The sequence below is a fragment of the Pseudophryne corroboree genome, chromosome 8 (assembly GCF_028390025.1).
Source record: "Pseudophryne corroboree isolate aPseCor3 chromosome 8, aPseCor3.hap2, whole genome shotgun sequence".
NCBI lineage: Eukaryota > Metazoa > Chordata > Amphibia > Anura > Myobatrachidae > Pseudophryne > Pseudophryne corroboree.
Window position 1 is genome coordinate 369,044,154 of NC_086451.1, and position 23,249 is coordinate 369,067,402.

General features: G+C 47.9%; 1 protein-coding gene across 4 annotated transcripts in view; it reads left to right on the plus strand.

Annotated features, from left to right (window-relative positions):
- LOC134949149 (SLAIN motif-containing protein-like) overlaps window positions 1-23,249 on the plus strand; it is a 79,614-nt gene that overhangs the window by 26,969 nt on the left and 29,396 nt on the right. For 3 of the 4 annotated variants that reach the window (XM_063937562.1, XM_063937561.1, XM_063937563.1), the window contains 2 exons: window positions 17,838-18,152; window positions 18,657-18,815. In XM_063937562.1, coding sequence (XP_063793632.1) covers window positions 17,838-18,152; window positions 18,657-18,815 — 474 coding nt within the window. The remainder of the gene's footprint in view (window positions 1-17,837; window positions 18,153-18,656; window positions 18,816-23,249) is intronic. The other variant, XM_063937564.1, reaches the window with a different exon arrangement.

Genomic DNA, 23,249 nt, shown 5'->3' on the forward strand with positions numbered 1-23,249 from the left:
CTAGTAGCAGCCCAATAACCAATATAGCAGAGGGTCAGGATAGGAGTAGGGGGATTCTAGCCATGGAGACCAGATTCTGTCAAATTTAGCAGAAGCGTTATATATATATATATATATATATATATATATATATATATATATATATATAGCGTTCCTTGAAAATAGTATAGTTTACTAGGACCTTAAAAGCAGATATTGAGGGACCACTAGGGGCCATCCACAGCCTCGCAATACACACCTTTGCCAAGACACATATACTGCGAGCATATAAGCCCTCCGGACTGGACACAAAAACAGAACATCCCATCCCCAAAATACAAAACTGTGGGGTGAGCATGTCACCAGCTATTCCTGTATTCTCCAGAATCGACCTGATCCCCAACCAGAACACCCGTAGCGTCGGGCAGTCCCAAATAAGACGCCAAAAACTACCCATAGCCGCCCCGCACTTAGGGCAGATACTCGATTGACCAGTCCCAAAGTTGGCCAGTCTAAACGGAGTCATATATGTTCTATGTAGAAAGAAGAATTGTATTTGTTGATACCTAAGGGACTTGGTGACCGTACCAGGATTCTCCAGAGCAAGGGTCCTGTCCTCCTCAGCTATTGGACCCAGATCATCCCTTCATTTTCCACGGAGACGCGTCAGAGGGTCCGTATGGAGTTTAGCAAGAAGATAACCATATGCAAGGGAAATCCTCTTAACTCGACCCAGTGTACTTACAAAGGTCTTGATGGGAAATGGAAGGATCCTAGGGGGAGATCTAGCAAATTGGGACTGTAGAGCATGACGGAGTTGAAGGTATCTGATAAAATAGGAGTTGGGTAATTCAAACTCATCTTTCAATTGCTGAAAGGATTTAAGTATATTGTCTGTATGTAGGTGGGATATAGAAACCACAGATCTAGGAGCCCAGACCTCCCGCCCCTCAAGCATATGCAGTTCGGGGAGCCAGTTAGAGTACCAGAGGGGGGTATCCGGGTGTAGGCCGTCAAACCTGAAAAGGTCCCTCAGGGCCTGCCAAATCCGCAAGGCCTGGAATATAATTGGGTGAAGGAACCGAGCTATGCTCCCACTCAACAACACCTGCAGAGGAGACAGGTTAGGAAAGTAGCATTGAATGAACACCCAGTGTAGAGAGTTGATGCCAGTATCCTGCACCCATGCACTAATGAGTCAACTGAGTGGCATAATAATACATCTGAAAGTCAGCAGAGCCAGACCACCATCACAGCGCTGCCTGGTGAGAGTATTCAGCTGAATCCTGGGTCATTTGTTAGCCCAGATCAGGGAATACAAAACGCTATTCAATTTACTAAAGAATAATGGATAAATGTATACAGGGGACTGAAGAATAATATACAGAATCTTTGGCAGCATTATCATTTCTCTGACGTCCTAGTGGATGCTGGGTACTCTGTAAGGACCATGGGGAATAGACGGGCTCCGCAGGAGACTGGGCACTCTTCAAAGAAAGATTAGGTACTACATCTGGTGTGCACTGGCTCCTCCCTCTATGCCCCTCCTCCAGACCCCAGTTAGAATCTGTGCCCGGCCTGAGCTGGATGCACTTAGTGGGCTCTCCTGAGTTCACTATAAAGAAAGTATTTTAGGTTTTTTATTTTCAGTGAGATCTGCTGGCAACAGACTCACTGCTACGTGGGACTTAGGGGAGAGAAGCAAACCTACCTGCTTGCAGCTAGCTTGTGCTTCTAAGGCTACTGGACACCATTAGCTCCAGAGGGATCGAACACAGGGCCCGACCTCGATCGTCCGTTCCCAGAGCCGCGCCGCCGTCCCCCTTGCAGAGCCAGAAGGCGGAAAATACCGGAGAAAATCGGCGGCTAAAGACTCCGGTCTTCAATAAGGTAGCGCACAGCACTGCAGCTGTGCGCCATTGCTCCCACAGCACACCACACGCTCCGGTCACTGGTGGGTGCAGGGCGCTGGGGGGGGGGCGCCCTGGGCTGCAATTAGTATACCTTTAATGGCAAACTGCACATAATACAGTTCTAAACTGTATATGTGCCTAATCCCCCGCCATAATTTTAATTAAAAAGCGGGAGAAGCCTGCCGCTGAAGGGGCGGGGCTATCTTCCTCAGCACAGCCAGCGCCATTTTCTCTTCACAGCTCCGCTGGAAGGACGCTCCCCAGGCTCTCCCCTGCAGTATACACTACAGAAAGGGTAAAAAAGAGAGGGGGGGCACATAAATTTAGGCGCATATTGTGATATAAGCAGCTATTGGGGGAAAATTCACTTGTGTATAGTGTATATCCCTCTGTTATATAGCGCTCTGGTGTGTGCTGGCATACTCTCTCTCTGTCTCCCCAAAGGACTTTGTGGGGTCCTGTCCTCAGTCAGAGCATTCCCTGTGTGTGTGTGGTGTGTCGGTACGGCTGTGTCGACATGTTTGATGAGGATGCTTACGTGGAGGCGGAGCAGGTGCCGATAAGTGTGATGTTGCCCCCTGCGGGGCCGACACCTGAGTGGATGGATATGTGGAAGGTATTAACCGACAGTGTCAACTCCTTGCATAAAAGGTTCGATGACGCAGCTTTGGGACAGCCGGCATCTCAGGCCGCGCCTGCCCAGGCATCTCAGAGGCCATCAGGGGCTCAAAAATGCCCGCTACCTCAGATGGCAGACACAGATGTCGACACGGAGTCTGACTCCAGTGTCGACGAGGATGAGACAAATGTACAATCCACTAGGGCCATCCGATGCATGATTACGGCAATGAAAAATGTGTTGCACATTTCTGACATTAACCCGGTTACCACAAAAAAGGGTATTATGTTTGGGGAGAAAAAGCAGCCAGTGACTTTTCCCCCATCTGATGAGTTAAATTAATTGTGTGAAGAAGCGTGGGGTTCCCCAGATAAGAAATTAGTGATTTCTAAGCGGTTACTAATGGCGTACCCTTTCCCGCCAATGGATAGGTTACGCTGGGAGACATCCCCTAAGGTGGACAAGGCGCTCACACGCTTATCAAAAAAAGGTGGCACTGCCTTCTCAGGATACGGCCGCCTTAAAGGAGCCTGCAGATAGAAAGCAGGAGGCTATCCTGAAGTCTGTATATACACACTCAGGTACTATACTGAGACCTGCTATTGCTTCAGCATGGATGTGTAGTGCTGCAGCAGCGTGGTCTGATTCCCTATCTGATAACATTGATTCCCTGGACAGGGACACTATATTGCTAACCATAGAGCATATTAAAGACGTAGTCTTATATATGAGGGATGCACAGAGGGACATTTGCCGGCTGGCATCTAGAATTAATGCAATGTCCATTTCTGCCAGGAGAGTATTATAGACTCGGCAGTGGACAGGTGATGCTGATTCTAAAAGGCACATGGAAATTTTGCCTTATAAGGGTGAGGAATTGTTTGGGGACGGTCTCTCGGACCTAGTATCCACAGCGACAGCTGGGAAATCGACTTTTTTACCTCAGGTTCCCTCACAGCCTAAGAAAGCACCGTATTATCAAGTACAGTCCTTTCGACCTCAGAAAGGCAAGCGGGTTAGAGGCGCATCCTTTCTGCCCAGAGGCAGGGGTAGAGGGAAAAAGCTGCACCAGACAGCCAGTTCCCAGGAACAAAAATCCTCCCCTGCTTCCACTAAGTCCACCGCATGACGCTGGGGCTCCACAGGTGGAGCCAGGTGCGGTGGGGGCCCGTCTCCGGAACTTCAGCGACCAGTGGGTTCGCTCGCAGGTGGATCTCTGGGTTCTACAAGTGGTATCTCAGGGATACAAGCTGGAGTTCGAGACGTCTTCCCCTCGCCGTTACCTCAAATCAGCCTTGCTAGCTACTCCCCAGGACAGGGAGGTAGTACTGGCGGCAATTCACAAGCTGTACCTCCAGCAGGTGATAACCAAAGTTCCCCTCCTTCAACAGGGACGGGGTTACTATTCCACAATGTTTGTGGTACCGAAACCAGACTGTTCGGTGAGACCCATTCTAAATTTGAAATCCTTGAACACTTACATAAGGAAGTTCAAGTTCAAACTGGAATCGCTCAGGGCGGTTATTGCAAGCCTGGAAGAGGGGGATTATATGGTATCACTGGACATCAAGGATGCTTACCTACATGTCCCCATTTACCCACCTCACCAGGTGTACCTCTGTTTTGTGGTACAGGACTGCCATTACCAATTCCAGACGTTGCCGTTTGGTCTGTCCACGGCACCGAGGGTATTTACCAAAGTAATGGCCGAAATGATGATACTCCTTCGAAAGAAGGGAGTTATAATTATCCCGTACTTGGACGATCTCCTTATAAAGGCGAGGTCCATGGAGCAATTGTTGGTCGGAGTAGCACTATCTCAGGAAGTGCTACAACAGCACGGCTGGATTCTGAATATCCCAAAGTCGCAGCTGGTTCCTACGACGCGTCTGCTGTTCCTGAGTATGATTCTGGACACAGAACAGAAGAAGGTGTTTCTCCCGGAGGAGAAGGCCAAGGAGTTGTCATCTCTGGTCAGAGACCTCCTGAAACCAAAACAGGTGTCAGTGCATCACTGCACGCGAGTCCTGGGAAAGATGGTAGCTTCTTACGAAGCAATTCCCTTCGACAGGTTCCATGCAAGGATCTTTCAGTGGGATCTGTTAGACAAGTGGTCCGGATCGCATCTTCAGATGCATCGGCTGATCACCCTGTCCCCGAGGGCTAGGGTGTCTCTGCTGTGGTGGCTGCAGAGTGCTCATCTTCTCGAGGGCCGCAGATTCGGCATACAGGACTGGGTCCTGGTGACCACGGATGCAAGCCTCCGAGGTTGGGGAGCAGTCACTCAGGGAAGAAACTTCCAAGGACAATGGTCGAGTCAGGAGACTTCCCTACACATACATATTCTGGAACTAAGGGCCATTTACAATGCCCTAAGTCAGGCAAAACCCCTGCTTCAAAACCAGCCGGTGCTGATTCAGTCAGACAACATCACGGCGGTCGCCCATGTAAACCGACAGGGCGGCACAAGAAGCAGGATGGCGATGGCAGAAGCCACAAGGATTCTCCGATGGGCGGAAAATCACGTGATAGCACTGTCAGCAGTGTTTATTCCGGGAGTGGACAACTGGGAAGCAGACTTCCTCAGCAGGCACGACCTCCACCCGGGAGAGTAGGGACTTCATCCAGAAGTCTTCCAGCTGATTGTAAATCGTTGGGAAAGGCCACAGGTGGAAATGATGGCGTCCCGCCTCAACAAAAAGCTAAAAAGATATTGCGCCAGGTCAAGGGACCCTCAGGCGATAGCTGTGGACGCTCTAGTGACACCGTGGGTGTACCAGTCGGTTTATGTGTTCCCTCCTCTTCCTCTCATACCAAAGGTACTGAGGATAATAAGAAAGAGAGGAGTAAGAACTATACTCATCGTTTCGGATTGGCCAAGAAGGACTTGGTACCCGGAACTACAAGAAATGATCTCAGAGGACCCTTGGCCTCTGCCGCTCCGACAGGACCTGCTACAGCAGGGGCCCTGTCTGTTCCAAGATTTACCGCGGCTGCGTTTGACGGCATGGCGGTTGAACGCCGGATCCTGATGGAAAAGGGCATTCCGGTTGAAGTCATTCCTACGCTGATAAAAGCTAGGAAGGATGTGACAGCAAAACATTATCACCGCATATGGCGAAAATATGTTGCTTGGTGTGAGGCTATGAAGGCCCCAACAGAAGAATTTCAGCTGGGTCGATTTCTGCACTTCCTACAGTCAGGAGTGACTATGGGCCTAAAATTGGGATCCATTAAAGTCCATATTTCGGCCCTGTCTATTTTCTTTCAAAAAGAACTGGCTTCACTGCCTGAAGTTCAGACGTTTGTTAAGGGAGTGCTGCATATTCAGCCCCCTTTTGTGCCTCCAGTGGCACCTTGGGATTTCAACGTTGTGTTGGATTTCCAAAAATCACATTGTTTTCAGCCACTTCAGACCGTGGAGTTGAAATATCTCACGTGGAAAGTGGTCATGCTTTTGGCCTTGGCTTCGGCTAGGCGTGTGTCAGAATTGGCGGCTTTGTCATGTAAAAGCCCCTATCTGATCTTCCATATGGACAGGGCAGAATTGAGGACTCGTCCCCAATTTCTCCCTAAGGTGGTATCAGCGTTTCATTAGAACCAACCTATTGTGGTGCCTGCGGCTACTCAAGACTTGGAGGCTTCCAAGTTGCTGGATGTAGTCCGGGCCCTGAAAATCTATGTTTCCAGGACGGCTAGAGTCAGAAAAACTGACTCTCTGTTTATCCTGCATGCACCCAACAAGCTGGGTGCTCCTGCTTCTAAGCAGACTATTGCTCGCTGGATCTGTAGCACGATTCAACTTGCACATTCTGTGGCTGGACTGCCGCATCCTAAATCAGTCAAAGCCCATTCCACGAGGAAGGTGGGCTCTTCTTGGGCGGCTGCCCGGGGGGTCTCGGCTTTGCAACTTTGCCGAGCTGCTACCTGGTCGGGATCAAACACGTTTGCAAAATTCTACAAGTTTGATACCCTGGCTGAGGAGGACCTTGAGTTTGCTCATTCGGTGCTGCAGAGTCATCCGCACTCTCCCGCCCGTTTGGGAGCTTTGGTATAATCCCCATGGTCCTTACGGAGTTCCCAGCATACACTAGGACGTCAGAGAAAATAAGATTTTACTCACCGGTAAATCTATTTCTCGTAGTCCGTAGTGGATGCTGGGAGCCCGTCCCAAGTGCGGATTTCTGCAATACTTGTATATAGTTATTGCTTAACTATAGGGTTTTTTGTTCTGAGCCATCTGTTTAATGAGGCTCAGTTTGTTGTTCATACTGTTAACTGGGTATAGTTATCACGAGTTGTACGGTGTGATTGGTGTGGCTGGTATGAGTCTTACCCTGGATTCCAAATCCTTTCCTAGTATGTCAGCTCTTCCGGGCACAGTTTCCCTAACTGGGGTCTGGAGGAGGAGCCAGTGCACACCAGATGTAGTACCTAATCTTTCTTTAAAGAGTGCCCAGTCTCCTGCGGAGCCAGTCTATTCCCCATGGTCCTTACGGAGTACCCAGCATCCACTACGGACTACGAGAAATAGATTTACCGGTGAGTAAAATCTTATTTTTAATAAGACTGACCCTGCCAGACACTGTCAATGGAAGCTTACACCAAGTTTGAGATTTGCGCGTAACCTGTTGCATAATCGGATCAAGATTTCAAAGGTATAAAATCAGAGGGGTCATTAGTTATTTGAACCCCGAGATATTTAAATTGTGCCGTCCAACATAGCGGCAGGGAGATTTTAGGAACAATAGGAGGGGGGCCTATCACTGGCATAATGTAAGATTTAGACCAGTTAATATGAAGACCCGAATATGCATCGAACTCCTCGATCACTTGCAACAAAGTAGGCATAGACTTGGCATAATCCTGCAAAAACAGCATGTCGTCAGCGTAGAGAGCAATCTTATCCTCTCGAGGGCCGGTGTGGATTCCCACAATGCCCGGGTGCGACCTTATCAGACAGGCCAAGGGCTCAATGGCTAGGGCAAACAATGTGGGGGACAGGAGGCAGCCCTGCCTAGTGCCCCAAGATAGTTGAAAGGAGGGCGATACGTAGCCGTTTACTGAGATCCTGGCACTCGGATGTTGGTATAGTAGTTTAGTCCATCTTATAAAGTTAGGCCTGAAGCCCATACAATTCATGACTTCCCATAGATAAGCCCATTCAACACTGTCAAATTCTTTGGCCGCGTCCAGCGAGACCACAGCCGAGTCAGAAGGAAAATCATGTGGGATTTGTAAGATGGTGTATAATTTACGTAGGTTAATAGGAGTTGACGGTCTGATCAGGGTGAATGATGGAGGTAATTACTGTGTTAAGCCGTACTGCCAAAACTCTTGCCAGGATCTTAGCATCGGTGGGAAACGGAGAGATCGGTCTGTAGGAGTCCGGGAACCTAGGGTCCTTTCAGGGTTTCGGGATCACTATAATATTGTTGGTCCTCTTTAACGGTATCCGGTCTTTAGGTCGACAACACTTAGGTCGACCACTATTGGTCGACGCGGTCACTAGTTCACCGTGGCAAATGTCGACACATGAAAAGGTCGACATGAGTTTAAAAATATTTTTTTCAACTTTCTCTATCATCCATAAGAGATACTGGGGATACTTAACACGATGGGGTATAGATGGGGTCCAAAGGAGCCGGTGCACTTTAAATTTCTTCAACAGTGTTTGCTGGCTCCTCCCCTCTATGTCCTCCCTCACAGCTCAGTTTAGAAAAAAGTGCCCTCAGGAGAGGATGCACACTCTGGAGCTCCAGAGAGTTTTCTTCAGTTTATTTTCATTGTTTATTATTTTCAGGTAGGCTGTTGGGCAACAGCCTACCTGCACCGAGGGACCCTGGGGAAAAACGAGCACTGGCCTCCTTGAGGTGCTGAGTCGGATCCCGCTGACAGGACAACTGTCCCGAGGGTCAGTGTACAGCAGGCATTGCGCTCTCGCGCACACACCCCCAGCACAGAGCCTGAAGATCAGAAGAATGGGCTCCCTCTGGGGTGATCCCATAGCCCCCCCGCGCTGACTGGCAACACAGTGAAAATAGGTGATGGGGCCTTATTTCACACACTTTGCCAGTATAAAGATTACTATAGCTCTGGCGCCATTGCAGGGGGTGGTGCTATCTCAGAGCGGGACCCCAGGTTTCCTGGCGCCATTTCTCTGCATACAGACCCTGCAGCAAATTGCCTGCTCCTTCAGGGATACTCCAACAACCTACACTTTGTACAGGAGTTATTATAAGGGGGGAGAGCCGCGGTAGGAACCTTAAACAGGCTCCTAACACACAAACTAACCATATACTCTTGCATTCTTTTAGAGTTTAAGGGGGATATTCAATTAGCTACTGATGTCATCGGGGGTAAAAACCACCGATGTTTCTTCGGGTGTTGCGGTCGGGCGATTTGATTAGCTCGGCCAGTAAAACGTGCTTTTACACCCGTAAACGCACAGGTTCAGTGAAACCTGTGTGTTAACGGATGAAATAGGCAACGGGCTATTATCGGGGATTTTGTTTCGCCTGCTAGAAGCAGGTGGAAAAAAAATCCCAGATTAGCCGCGGCACGCTCTTGACTTATCGGGGCTAATTAGATAGCCCTCCCCCCGGCGAGTATTATCACCCGACAGTGATGGGTCAAATTGAATATCCCCCTAAGGCTGTGTTGGTCTCCCTGTCAGCATGGTGGAAGTGTACTTCATATCACTCCAGGTTCCCCCCCCCCCACCCCCCCCCCTACTAGGTGACTTAAGGTGGGTACAGACTGATAGATTTATCGCCAGATCAATTGATCTGCAGATATATCTATGGACGTATCGGGCAGTGTGCTGTGCATACACACTGCCCAATCCGTTGGTGACTGACGCCATGAACTTGGCGGGTGTGTACCCAAGGCCGCCCAGTTCAGCTGTCAATCACCACCAGCTGCCGCAGCATGTGTACGGCCGGCCGGCTGGTCGCCCGTCCACACACAGCGAAGCGCCAATATATCGGTAGCTATATTGGCCGTCGGCTGGGCTGCGGGGCCGGCGTGATATGTTTGTGAATGACGGAGTTCAGACATATCGCCTGTACACACTGGCCGACGGACCCGCGATATATCGGCTGTTCAATAGAAGGGCCGATATATCGGCCAGTGTGTACTCACCTTAAGCTGGATAAAGCTGGCTCAGACTGGTTTTCCTCTAGGTGGTGTGTATTCCCACCTTATATTTGAAACAATATTGCCTACACTACAGAGGATAGACAAGGCAGCAGTGGGAGGGGGGAAAATACACAGGACTCGGAGTGCCTGCTGTCTTCTAATACTATGATGCTGACATGTATACTAACTAGCTGCTGTTAAACAGGAGCTTTTAAAAGTCTGTGACTAATCTAATGTATAAAAGATAAAGTACAGACAAGCATCTCACCCTAATATTCTAACAGCGCAGAGATGTGCGTTACCCACTGTCCTCCTCTAAACATATGAAGAGGAGTTGACAGCGACTAGTGCTTCTCAAAGAAGTAGTAGAATAAAGAAATGTGTTAAATATAATTCTCTACAGGAAAATCTCCATTAAGGCGTTAACTGATTTTTTTCAGCCCTTCCCCACCCTACTGTGAATAGAAAGGTCTGGGAAATCCCCTTACAGTGGATACCTTGATATTAATACTGTCCAAGTAAACAGTACTACCTGTTCAAGGGGTTATCTCTCTATTACCACTTATAGATCAAATATTGCGGGTCGCAGCCCGGAGCCTGTCACGGGTGCTACCCAGCTGCAACCCGCGTCAGGCCCCTTTCACACTACATTTGCCAACCCGGCTTATTGCTGGGTTGGTGACGCGCCGGGGGCGGTGCTTAGAGATCACGTGATCTCTAAGAGCCGCCCGTACATTCACTGTAAACGGGAAGCCGGGTCCTACCATTTACACAGCAGAGTTTGCCGGGTTGAACACGTGTTCAACCCTGCAAACTCCCCGAGTTGGAATTCCGGGTCACTTGACCTGGATTATTCCAACTCGGCCCTTTTACACCAACCAGCAACACTGGTTATGCACGTTCATGTGCAATAACCCATTTTATATGCTGGCGGTGTAAAAGGGGTATAAGAGAGCCTGCTAACAAAAATAAATAAAAAATCCCTCTGCTGTTGATGCCTAAATTGACAGTACTGCCGGTTCCAGGTGATACGGCCTTAAAGTAACCCGCAGACAGGAAAATAGAGACTTAAAATCTATATATGTTGCAGCAGGGACATCCCAAAGGCCTGTTATTGCAGGTTGTTAGGTGACTCACGCCATATACTTGGGCTGGTAACCTTCAGAAGGGCCTCACTGGGGAGAAGTCCCTGGCTGATATGGTGATGCTGATTCAGCACATCCAGGATTCTGCCCGCTTCCTCTGTGATACCATCAAAGGAATTGGCGTTCTGAATGCCTGTATCTCTACCATGGCAGTTTCTACACGCAGAGCGTTATGGTTACGTCAGTGGGTGGCGGATGCAGAGTCTAAAAAGAGTGTGGAAGCCTTATGGCCCATGCACATTATGCAATATTGTTCACAGTCTGAACGATATTGGGGGTAATTCCAAGTTGATCGCAGCAGGAAATCTTTTAGCAGCTGGGCAAAACCATGTGCACTGCAGGGGAGGCAGATATAACATGTGCAGAGAGAGTTAGATTTGGGTGTGGTATGTTCAATCTGCAATCTAAATTGCAGTGTAAAAATAAAGCAGACAGTATTTACCCTGCACAGAAACAAAATAACCCACCCAAATCTAACTCTCTCTGCAAATGTTATATCTGCCTCCCCTGCAGTGCACATGGTTTTGCCCAACTGCTAAAAAAATTCCTGCTGCGATCAACTTGGAATTACCCCCATTGTTCAGTCCTAAATTATATTGCATAATACCGGCTCATCTTCCTCACCAAACGCACTACATCCACCTCCCCTCTCCTACAATCCCTTCACTGGCTTCCCTTCCCTTTCAGAATCCAATTCAAACTTCTCACACTCGCTTACAAAGCACTCGCCTGCTCCTCTCCCATTTACATCTCTTACCTTATCTCCCTTTACTCTCCCACCCGTCCTCTTCGCTTTGCTAATGCACGCTGACTCTCCTGCCTACTGATTACTTCCTCCCACTCCTATCTCCAAGATTTTTCACGTGCTGCTCCCTTTCTCTGGAATTCTCTACCTCTCCCCTTCAGACTCTCCACCTCCCTACAGAACTTCAAACTGGCTCTTAAGACCCACTTCTTTACCAAACCCAGCCAAATCTCATCCTAACCCTCTGTCTCATGCTTGGACTACCCCATCTGTGTCACACCTGTCTGTCTGCCCTCCCCTTTAGAATGTAAGCTTTCACGCGTAGGGCCCTCTTCCCTCATGTGCTTATCCTTTCTCTTACTTTAATAATCCTCAACTGCCAAAATCCTGTAGTTTTTTGGCCACCTTGAAACTTATCTCTTTGTTGTCTACTGGTGTAGTTATGCTTAGTTACCCTGTTCTTGTCCTATATGGTCTGCAACTGTAAGTCACTGTTTTCCTGTATTGATTATGTGCATATTTAGTCTGTAATTGGGCGCTGTGGAACCGTTGTGGTGCCATATAAATAAAGAATAATAATGTGTATGCATGATCCGACGTACGATGCGCGCTCCCGCGGGTCGCATGCGACGTCATATGTCGGACTGCATGCAGTCTTGATGGGGCGATATTGTGTGGTTTTGAACTCCAGTGATGACTTTGTTTCTAGACATTGTTTGACACCGTTTATAGCGTGTACACACGATCCGATCTGATCTGATATCTTATACAATATCATACATCATATTGTATTGTATGGGATCGCATAATGTGTACATAGCACATAGTGAATTAGATACTTGGATTTTGAAGGCTACCGCTGGAAAGTCCACGTACCTCTCCTCTGCTACTCCACCGGCTAGGCGTTCTTACATTGGGCCTTCTGTACAGTCCTTTCAGACAGCGCGCTTTAAAGGTAAAGCCAGAGGTGCCTCAAATACGGCACGGGGTCCCAGAGGTAAGTCACGTAAGCCTGCCACCACAGGGTCTCCGGACCAGAGTGTCAGCTCTGTCTCCTCAAAACCCTCAGTACGACTGTGTCCCTCTGCTCCAGGGGCATCTCAAGGTGGGAGCTCGTCTGAGATTCTTTAGCTCCATATGGAACAGCTCCTGCCAGGACACCTGGGTAAAAGATCTGATCTCCCAGGGCTTCTAACTGGAGTTCAACAGTTATCTGCCTCAAAGGTTTTTCAAATCTGATTTACCGGCTTTAGAAACCATGGGCCTCATGCTACGGGAGGCCATTCAAAAGTTAGCTCAGATCCTGTGCCACTTCAGCAACGGGGCAAAGGATACTATTCCAGCCTTTTTGTAGTACCAAAACCGGACGGTTCCGGGAGGCCCATTGTGAACCTCAAATCGTTAAACCTGTATCTGCAGGTTTTCTGGTTCAAAATGGAGTCTCTGAGAGCAGTGATGGCGTAAATGATGTTCCAACTCAGGATTCAGGGCCTGAACATTGTCCCCTACATGGACGATCTGCTGATAAAAGCGAGATCAAAGTTACTATTGCTGGACAGCATCTGCCGCATGACATCCCTGTTGTCACGCCACAGTTGGATTCTGAACATTCAAAAAGCCTCCAGTTCCTCGGGATGATCCTGGACACGGTGGCTCAGAAGCTCTTCCTTCTTGCAGACAAGGCGAAGGTGCTCCAAGAGTTGGTTCGAGTGGTTCTACAGCCAAACAAGGTCTCGGTACATCTTTGCACACGTCTGTTGGGAAAGATGGTGGCCTACTTCGAGGCCATTCAATTTGGCAGATTCCATGCTAGGACTTTCCAACTGGATCTCCTGATGAAGTGGTCGGGTTCGCATCTGCAGATGCACTAGGTCATACATCTATCACCGCAGGCCGGGATTTCTCTTGTGTGGTGGTAGCAGCACTCCAACCTCTTGGAGGGGCGGCGCTTCGGAATCCAGGATTGGATTCTCTTGACCACGGACAATAGCATGCGGGGCTGGGGAGCTGTCGCCCAAGGGTCACAGTATTCAGGGCTGGTGGTCAAGCCTCAAAGCCTGCCTTCCTATAAACATACTGGAACTCAGTGCAATGTACAATGCTCTGCTGAAGGGGGCTCATCTGCGCCAAGGTCAAGCCATTCAGGTTCAATTAGACAATGCCATGGCAGTGGCATTCGTCAGTCGACCTGGAGGGACGAAGAGCAGGGCCTGCATGCGGGGAGGTATCCAAGATACTCCTCTGTGTCGAAATGAATGCAAGGGCGGTATTGACCGTGTTCATTCCAGGAGTAGACAACTGAGAGGTGTACTTTCTCAGTCGCTACGACCTCCACCCAGGAGAGTGGGGTCTCCATCCGCAGGTGTTTCGGCTGATAACAGATCTGCGGGGTTATCCGCAGATCGATCTGATGGCCTCTCAACTCAACAACAAGCTTCAGTGCTATTGTTACAGGGCGAGGGACCCTCTGGTAGCGGCAGTGGACAAGCTGACAACACTGTGGGTTTACTGGCTGGTGTACCCGTTTCCTCCAATTCTGTTGCTCCCTGGGATTCTAGAAAGTATTAGAAGAGAGGGAGTTCAGGCAATTCTCACGGCCCCGACTGGCCTCAAAGGGTTTGGTACGCGAATTTTCTGGCCATGGCAATAGAAGACCCCTGGCCCTTTCCACTAAGGGAGGATCGTCTTCACCAAGGACCGTTCATCTACCCTAACCTACGGCGGCTTCATTTGTTGGCATGACAGTTGAGCGTAACCTTCTAGCCGAGAAGGGAAATCCGGGAAAGGTTATCACCGTGATTCAAGCCAGCAAGGCTGTCACGTCGAAGCATTACCACCACATCTGGAACCAATAAGTATCCTGGTGTGAGGGCTGAAATTATACAACTGCGGATTTCAACCTGGGGCGCTTTTTGCGTTTCTTAACAGGCTGGTGTCGATATGAGCCTACGGTTGGGCTCCATAACGGTGTAGATTTCAACCGTGTCCATTTTCTTACAGAAGAAATTTGCTGTTTTGCTTGCAGTACAGACGTTTCTGCAGGGTGTCCTTCGCATCCAGCCTCCCTTTGTGCTGCCCGCGGTACCTTGAGATCTCACGTGGTTCTGAACTTTCTTGGTTTGAGCCTCTGATGTCAGTTGAGGACAAGTACGTGGAAGATGGTTATGCTCTTAGCCTTGGCTTCCACTAGACTATTTTCAGAACTTGGCGCTTTGTCCTGTAGGAGTCCCTATCCGGTCTTTCATGAGGACAGAACGGAACTCAGGACTCAGTTACTGCCTAAGGTGGTTTCTGCATTCCACCTAAATCAGCCTATCGTGTTTCCGGCGGCTTTGGCCACTTCCTCACATCTGGAGTCCCTGGCTGTGGTACGAGCCCTGAGGATTTACGTCAAGAGGACTACTGCAGTCCGAAAATCAGATGCCCTCTTTGTGCTGTATGCTGCTCACAAGAAGGGTCTTCCTTCTTCAAAGCAGTCTATTGCACGTTGGATTAGGTTTACTATTCAACAGGCCTACGCTTCGGCGTCCTTGCCTATTCCTCGGTCGGTCAAGGCCCACTCTACCAGGTCTGTGGGTTCTTCCTGGGCGGCTGGCCGTGTAGTCTTGGCCTTGCAACTGTGTCAGGCCGCTACCTTGTCAGGGACAAACACATTTTTCAGGTTTGATACCCTGGCTACAGAGGATGTCCAGTTTAGACTTACGGTGTTGCAGGCGTAACAGCATGTTCCCACCGGTTCTGGGAGCTTTGGGACGTCCCCATCATATTAAGTGTCCCCAGTATCCCTTATGGATGATAGAGAAAATAGGGTTTTAATTGCCTACCGGTAAATCCTTATCTCGTAGTCCTTAAGGAATACTGGGCGCCCGCCTCTGTGCATCGATTTTCCTGCAAGTTGTTGTTCTTGGGTGAAGTTGTTACACAGCTGTTGCTATTTTCTGGTTTCACTAGCGGTTGCTAGTGTGTTTGTTCTGCTGTGTGCTGGTTCGTTAATCTCACCACTCTTGTATTGTCATGTTTACTCCTCTCAAGTATGTCCATCTTCTTCGGGCACAGTTTTCCTAGACTGAGCTGTGAGGGAGGGCATAGAGGGGAGGAGCCAGCACATCCTGCTGAAGAAATGTAAAGTTTACCGGCTCCTTTGGTCCCCATCTATACTCCATCGTACTAAGGGGGTCATTCCGAGTTGATCGTACAGTAGCAGTTTTTTGCAGCCATGTGATCAGATAGTCGCCGCCTGTGTCGGGGGTGGGGAAGAGAGTGTATTTTAGCATAGCAAGTGTGCGATCGCTTGTGCAGGGGAGCTGTGCAAAAAGTTTTTGTGCAGCTTCTGAGTAGCTTTGAATTTCCTCAGCCGCTGCGATCACTTCAGTCTGTCAGGTCCTGGAACTGACATCAGACACCCGCCCTGCAAACTCCTGGACATGCCTGCGTTTTCCACGGCACTCCCAGAAAACGGTCAGTAGCCACCCAGAAACTCCTTCTTCCTGTCAGTCTCCTTGCGATCGGATTCTTTGTTAAATCCATCGCACAGCAACGATCCGCTTTGTACCCGTACGATGCGCCTGCGCATTGCGGTTCATGCGCAGTAGTGACCTGATTGATGCGCTGCGAAAAACGGCAGCGTGCGATCAGGTCGGAATGACCCCCTAAGTGTCCCCAGTATCATTTACAGGTAGGTAATTAAAATCCTATTTTATTGAACATTACGATCCACGTGGACTACGATTGGGAATAGTAACTTGTGCCAAGTGCAGCGGAGCAAGGCACCTTGCCCAAAGCATGGCGAAGCGAACAGTGCAACTTGGGTTCCCATTCGCTTTACGAAGAAAACTACACCAATATTTATTTTTTTAAATCAATGTCGACCTTTTTCCATTTTGATCTTATCCATGTCGACTTAGTGACCGTGTCGGTCGACAGTGACTCGATTAATAGTGGTCGACCCTAATGTATGTCGACCCAACGATCCACACCCCTCTTTAACATAAGTTGCCTTAAATGAAACAGCTGTTGCTAACGTTCAGACAGCTGTAGTTTACGTTTCAGTAGTGAAGATGTTTGAGGTAAGGCTTCCTGTTAGTTATTCCGTTAAGGGCACTGTAAGCAGCTATTGTTTTTCCAGTTGCTGTAGAGAAGCGAACAACAAATCTGAGATCATGTTCTGCAAATAGATTAGATGTTGTTCACCTGAGTCTTGATCAAGGCAACACAGGTGGAGAAAAGTCTACTTTAAGGTTATTGGTGAAGTCACTTTGAGCCAGAACCTGTGCCATCTTATATTGGTGCTTTCCTAACCTCTAGAGCTGAACGATACCTGGGAGACCGTACTGGGCGAAGGATCACAGAATGTTTGGCATACTGGGCACCAAGGAATATAACACAGAACACAAACGAGTGGTGCATATAACAAATACATAAAAACATACAATAATATGATTAAAACATTGCAGACCCAACTCTTGCTAAATGCTTTAGTAGTATTAATAGTAACTCATTTATGGAAAGGTGATTTGAGCTTTAGGAACTTTATCATTGTGCAGGGGTATGGAAGGTCATAGGTCACAGCGAGTATAAGAGATCAATGCACACATGATGGTGAGCTGCTCAATCAGATTGTAATTTCACTCAGGTGCTAAAAGGGAGGGGTAATTCTGTGGAAGAAAAACTATTTGTGTTCCCTAATACATACTGAGTGAAAAATAATAATGCTACATAATAATCAGATAATACGGAGATCTTAGTTGCGTATATCTGCAGATATAGGGTTAAGCCCCCAGGCCAATCGACAAGGCTTCTCCGTCACTGGGGGTCCCTAATACTAGGTATGGGTCCGGGGTGCAGGACCCCATCACGTCGGCACAGGTCGTGATATAAGTGGTGTGATTAAAATAGTGTGATTAAAATATTTTAATCACACCACTTACATAGCACTTCTGTGCTTCTTATTAACCCTTATTAATTTTCACCTGTGTGCTGACCTGGGGTAGCCGACCTGTGCTGACGTGATGGGGTCCTGCACCCCGAACCCATACCTAGTATTAGGGACCCCCAGTGACGGAGAAGCCTTGTCGATCGGCCCGGGGGCTTAACCCTATACCTGAGTATAAGAGGTCGTTATTGGTTACCATCCCAGAGCTTTCTATTCTACCTTATACAAATACTGCGCTGTACATGTTGGTGGATAATAAACAGTAAGGCACTAGTGATGTCACTACAGTTGTAGATGGTTTTTGGCTTTCCTTTGCATGCGTAGATTCATTGAATCATTGCCTAAACTGGGTGTAATTTTGCAGGTCTCCGGCAAGACTACGCCTCCAGTTCGGCGTCTGTTTCTAGGCGCAGTTCCAGCGCCTCCCTCCATTCTCTCAGAAGAGGAACCTTTAGCGATCAGGAGTTTGACACGTATAGTCTGGAGGACGATGAGGACTGTGACTGTTCTCTGTCCTACCGTAGTACACACCGGTATTCTCCTTCCCCTCTCAGTTCACCTCGATGCCAGTCACCCTCAACCCCAGGTGATGTCAGATCAGCCGCTTCCCGCATAAGACCTCCTCGTAGATCTATGCAAAATCCTGTGCAGGACCGGATGAAGTACCCAAGTTGTGAAGGTAAAATGTGGCCATACTATATTGCGTTATACTGTTATATTAGATATTCTACGCATTTTCACAGTGTGTTAACTTTGGGCTGTTCTGAAAATGTAGGTGCATTAGGTGCTCAGTTTTTCAAATCTAGCTCATACTGGATTAAAGAATACAAAATCCTCCTAAAATTGTATTATCACATCAGATGTAGTAATCCGAGAACTGACGGGCCATGTGAGCCTAGAATAAAAGTATGCTACTAGCATCTGTCTTTTGAGAATCTTTTCAAACTATGTCAATGGAGTCCCATCTTTCTGGCTCCTTAAAGCATCTTATTGGCACCCAGATTTGACACCTGCTGTCTCTGTCACTTTGTCCACCTCTGATGTTACGCAATATTGCAAGGACTACTGCCAGTTATTGCGGTGACCACGGTGTAGGGATTTGGTTGACGCAACACAAATATTTTATTTAATCAAAGTATTAAATTCTGTTGGCTCATGCTTGACTTATTAACAAACTAGCTAGAATTGTCATTGTGTATTTTAGATGACCTACGGCACAGTATGCCTAACCTTGCGAAAACAAGTCTGCGGTCATTGGAGGCCGTGAGAAGTAGCCGAAGCTTGGAGTCTGATCTTCAGGGACCAAGCAGCCGACTAACCAGGATTCAGCAGCCAATACCTAGTACGTTAAAGAAAACAAAAAGCTGAAATGGCCAATATAAGCACTACTGTTCAGAACATTGTTTTAGTAAAGTGCATTCTATAAATACTAAAATTATCTTTTATATTATGAAGAATATTCCATTGCCCACATGACTCCTGTGACTTTTAATATGCACAATGTATACTAGCTATCACATGCTCACATGTGTAGGTCTGTCTGTAGTTTGGTACCTGGTACAAATTTTGCACTACATTTGAAACTTTGCCAAAGTAAGCTCAGGCACTTGCATTTCCATGTCTTGTCCTCAGTGTCTCTTTCTGCATTTCCATGTCTTGTCCTCAGTGTCTCTTTCTGCATTTCCATGTCTTGTCCTCAGTGTCTCTTTCTGCATTTCCATGTCTTGTCCTCAGTGTGTGTGTCTCTCTCTCTCTCTCTCTCTCTCTCTCTCTCTCTCTCTCTCTCTCTCTCTCTCTCTCTCTCTCTCTCTCTCTCTCTCTCTCTCTCTCTCTCTCGTGTTTAGTGTATCTTGCCTGTCATATTAGGTTCACTTTCTCTGCTTGGGCTCTACAGCTGGATGTCTGATAGTGGAGTCATTCAAGAGCGAAATCTGGAGGGGTTGTGTTTTCTTGTTTAAAATGTCAAACTAAAAAGCATTTGACCAGCCAGTTAATCAAACTGTCGAAATTTTGGGACTGGACAATTGTGACTATATAGTAGCTAGCCTTTAAAGCTGGGGAACTATCACACTTCAGAGACAGTGTCAATGGTTTTGGGCTCTGGAGAATTCAAAGCTTCTCAGAATTGTGTTAGAATTAAGGGCAGTATTAAACACACAGTCTAAGGGATGTCGTCTTTTGCCAGGTATGCTCTAGAAATTGAAGAAATAAACCAAATAATGTATTGGGGCGGAACATAATGTTCAAGCAATCAGCTGTGTTTGCACTTGGGGTGGAGAACTGAGAAGTAGATTATCTCTGCATACATGCATGCCCTACACCCTGGAAAATGGTCCCTTTATCCGGAAGTGGAGAAATTGGCCACATGTCAATATGATAGAATAGAAATTGTCTTGAAAGGACCAATGCATCACTGAAGTTTTTAGTAGACGCGATAAGTTCCATATACTTTTCACATGACTTGCCCTTTTCCTCTAATAGCAATGCTGCTTTGCATTCTCAGGTAGGTAAAAAAAAAAAGGTGTTCAGGCATTTCTGGTGGCACCTGATTGGCCAGGATAGGGACATTCTCACAGGTCCATCATAGTGTCTTTCTCTATGATGGGACCTGTTAAATGAGAGATCAAGGATTAGTGCAACTTGTTATAATGTAGAGGCAAAGGTGTTTTTTTGTTTGTTTTAATTGTTAGTGGGTTTTTTTTTTCTTCTGATAGCATTGTTGGGACCATGTTCTGGATAAAAGAACTTGTCTCAGCCATGAATTGTCGTTAAGTGTAGAAGACCTATTTCTTGGTGTGGGAAGGAATCCTTACTCTGCACATGAGAGCTTGGAAACTTGTTCGGGACTTAGGGCATAGCTTCTCAAACTCTCTCAGGACCCCACACAGTGCATGTTTTGCAGGTCTCCTCACAGAATCACAAGTGAAATAATTAGGTCCACCTGTGAACCTTTTACAATGTGTCAGTGAGTAATTAATACACCTGTGCACCTGCTGGGTTACCTGCAAAACATGCACTGTGTGGGGTCCTGAGGACCGAGTTTAAGAAACTGTGACTTAGAGCATACTTACTAAACCGCAGGATTACCACTGCTTTAAAGCAGCAATATTTTGTCAAAATAGAAAAGAAAAAAATCCTGCAGCAAAAACAGAGCTACCCCTTCATTCTCTACAGCAGGCCTGGCCAACCTGTGGCTCTCCAGATGTTGTGAAACTACACATCCCAGCATGCTCGGCCACAGTTTTAGCATTCCCTAATAGCAAAACTGTGGCAAAGCATGATGGAACTTGTAGTTTTACAACAGCTGGAGAGCCGCAGGTTGGCCAGGCCTGCTCTACAGGCTCACATCTCCGCTCTCTACTTTCAGAAGCTCTTTTACTGAAAGTGTAGATTTTTATTTTCTCATACGTCCTAGAGGATGCTGGGGACTCCAACAGGACCATGGGGGTATAGACGGATCCGCAGGAGCTTGGGCACACTATAAAGACTTAAACTGGGTGTGAACTGGCTCCTCCCTCCATGCCCCTTCTCCAGACCTCAGTTGGACTTTGTGCCCAGGAGTGATGGGTCACACACTAGGGGAGTTCTCCTAAGTTTCTCTGGAAAGAATTTTGTTAGGTTTTTCATTTTCAGGCAGACCTGCTGGTTACAGGCTCCCTGCAGCGTGGGAGTGAGGGGAGAGAAGCAGGACCTACTTCTTCTTAGTTTAAAGGCACTGCTACTGGACACCATTAGCTCCAGAGGGTTCGATCACTTGGTTCGCCTAGCTGCTTGTTACCGGAGCCGCGCCCTCACAAAAGCCGGAAGAAAGAAGCCGGGTGAGTATTGGAAGAAAAGAAGACTTCAGTGACGGCAGAAGACTTCAGTACAGCAGCGGTAGTGCTGCGCTCCATGCTCCCACACACCGTCTCTGGCAGGGTGCTGGGGGGGAGCGCCCTGGGGGCATGTTGCTGAGGGTCTACAATGCTGGCGGGGGACATATTTCGGTGCCTGGGCACAGCTTATGTTCACCCCGCCAGGGTGCCGCAGGGGGGAGAGACAGCGGTAGTGCTGCGCTCCCTGCTCCCACGCTTACCATCACCTGCAGGGTGCAGGGCACTGGGGGGGGGGGGGGAGAGTGCCCTGGGCAGCACATATAATCTGTAATTCACTGGCGGGGGGACATACTTCGGTGCCCGCCCCGCCAGTGCGCCGCGAACGGGAGGGAGCAGCAGCGGTAGTGCTGCGCTCCCGGCTCCCTCACTCCACCGGGCCTGCAGGGTGCAGGGCGCTGCAGGGGAGCGCCCTGGGCAGCATATAGCAGGTGAATTTAGATAGCTAGTAGATCACTGGCGGGGGGACATGCTTCGGTGCCCGCCCCGCCAGTGCGCCACGAACGGGAGGGAGCAGCAGCGGTAGCGCTGCGCTCTCTGCTCCCGCTCTCCATCGGCCTGCAGGGCGCTGGGGGGGAGCGCCCTGGGCGGCATTTATGAAAGGATCCCGGGCTGGGGAACATACCCGGACACCGGGTGTCTTCGCCCCGCCGGGAGACCGCAGCGTGCACGCTGCGGTCCATAGCTCCCACACACCAACGGCTTCCGTGGGTGCAGGGCGCAGGGGGGGGCGCCCTGGGCTGCGTTGGGACATAAAGCAGGTTATACAGGGGGTTACCCCCTGTATATAGGGTCCCCAGCTAGTTTTTGGTATATTATATATTTATATAATTGAGCGGGCTTAAGCGCGCCGGGTAGGGGCGGAGCTTAGCCCTCACAGGGAAATCAGCGCCATTTTCCTCAGATCCCCGCCAGGACTTGCTGGATAGTGAGTTGGAGGGGGGGCACAGTGTTTTAAAGCTATATAGGTGTCATATAGCCTTAGGTTAGATAAGGGGCGCATAATTACATATATTCACGGTTTCCCTGTTTGTTCCCACTATTGGTTAGTCGACATATGTCGGCAGGTGTGAGGGCTTTGTCACAAGCTGCTGTGGGGATAACTGTCGGCTTCACCGGCGCATGGCAGTATTTGATTCGGGAAATTAAGTATTAGCAGATTGGTGTTTGTGTGATTAAAACAGTAAACCCGATAGGGGAGATACAGTTGTTTGGGGATGTCCTGTCGGCATCACCGGTATTTCCTGTATATATATATATATATATATATATATATATATTAAAAAAAAAGGAATTGTCAGGCTGTTATGGCCTTGTACCTGTGTGTGTGTGTGTGTGTGTGTGTGTGTGTGTGTGTGTATATATATATATATATATACAGGTTGAGTATCCCATATCCAAATATTCCGAAATACGGAATATTCCAAAATACGGACTTTTTTGAGTGAGAGTGAAATAGTGAAACCTTTGTTTTTTGATGGCACAATGTACACAAACTTTGTTTAATACACAAAGTTATTAAAAATATTGTATTAAAGTACCTTCAGGCTGTGTGAATAAGGTGTATATGAAACATAAATAAATTGTGTGAATGTAGACACACTTTGTTTAATGCACAAAGTTCAAAAAAATATTGGCTAAAATTGACTTCAGGCTGTTTGTATAAGGTATATATGAAACATAAATGCATTCTGTGCTTAGACTTAGGTCCCATCACCATGATATCTCATTATGGTATGCAATTATTCCAAAATACGGAAAAATCCGATATCCAAAATAACTCTGGTCCCAAGCATTTTGGATAAGGGATACTCAACCTGTATATATATGTGTAAGTATTTAAGGTGAGAATTGTTTTAACACTGTTTGCTTCACCATGTGTCCTTGAAAAAAACACCCGCCGC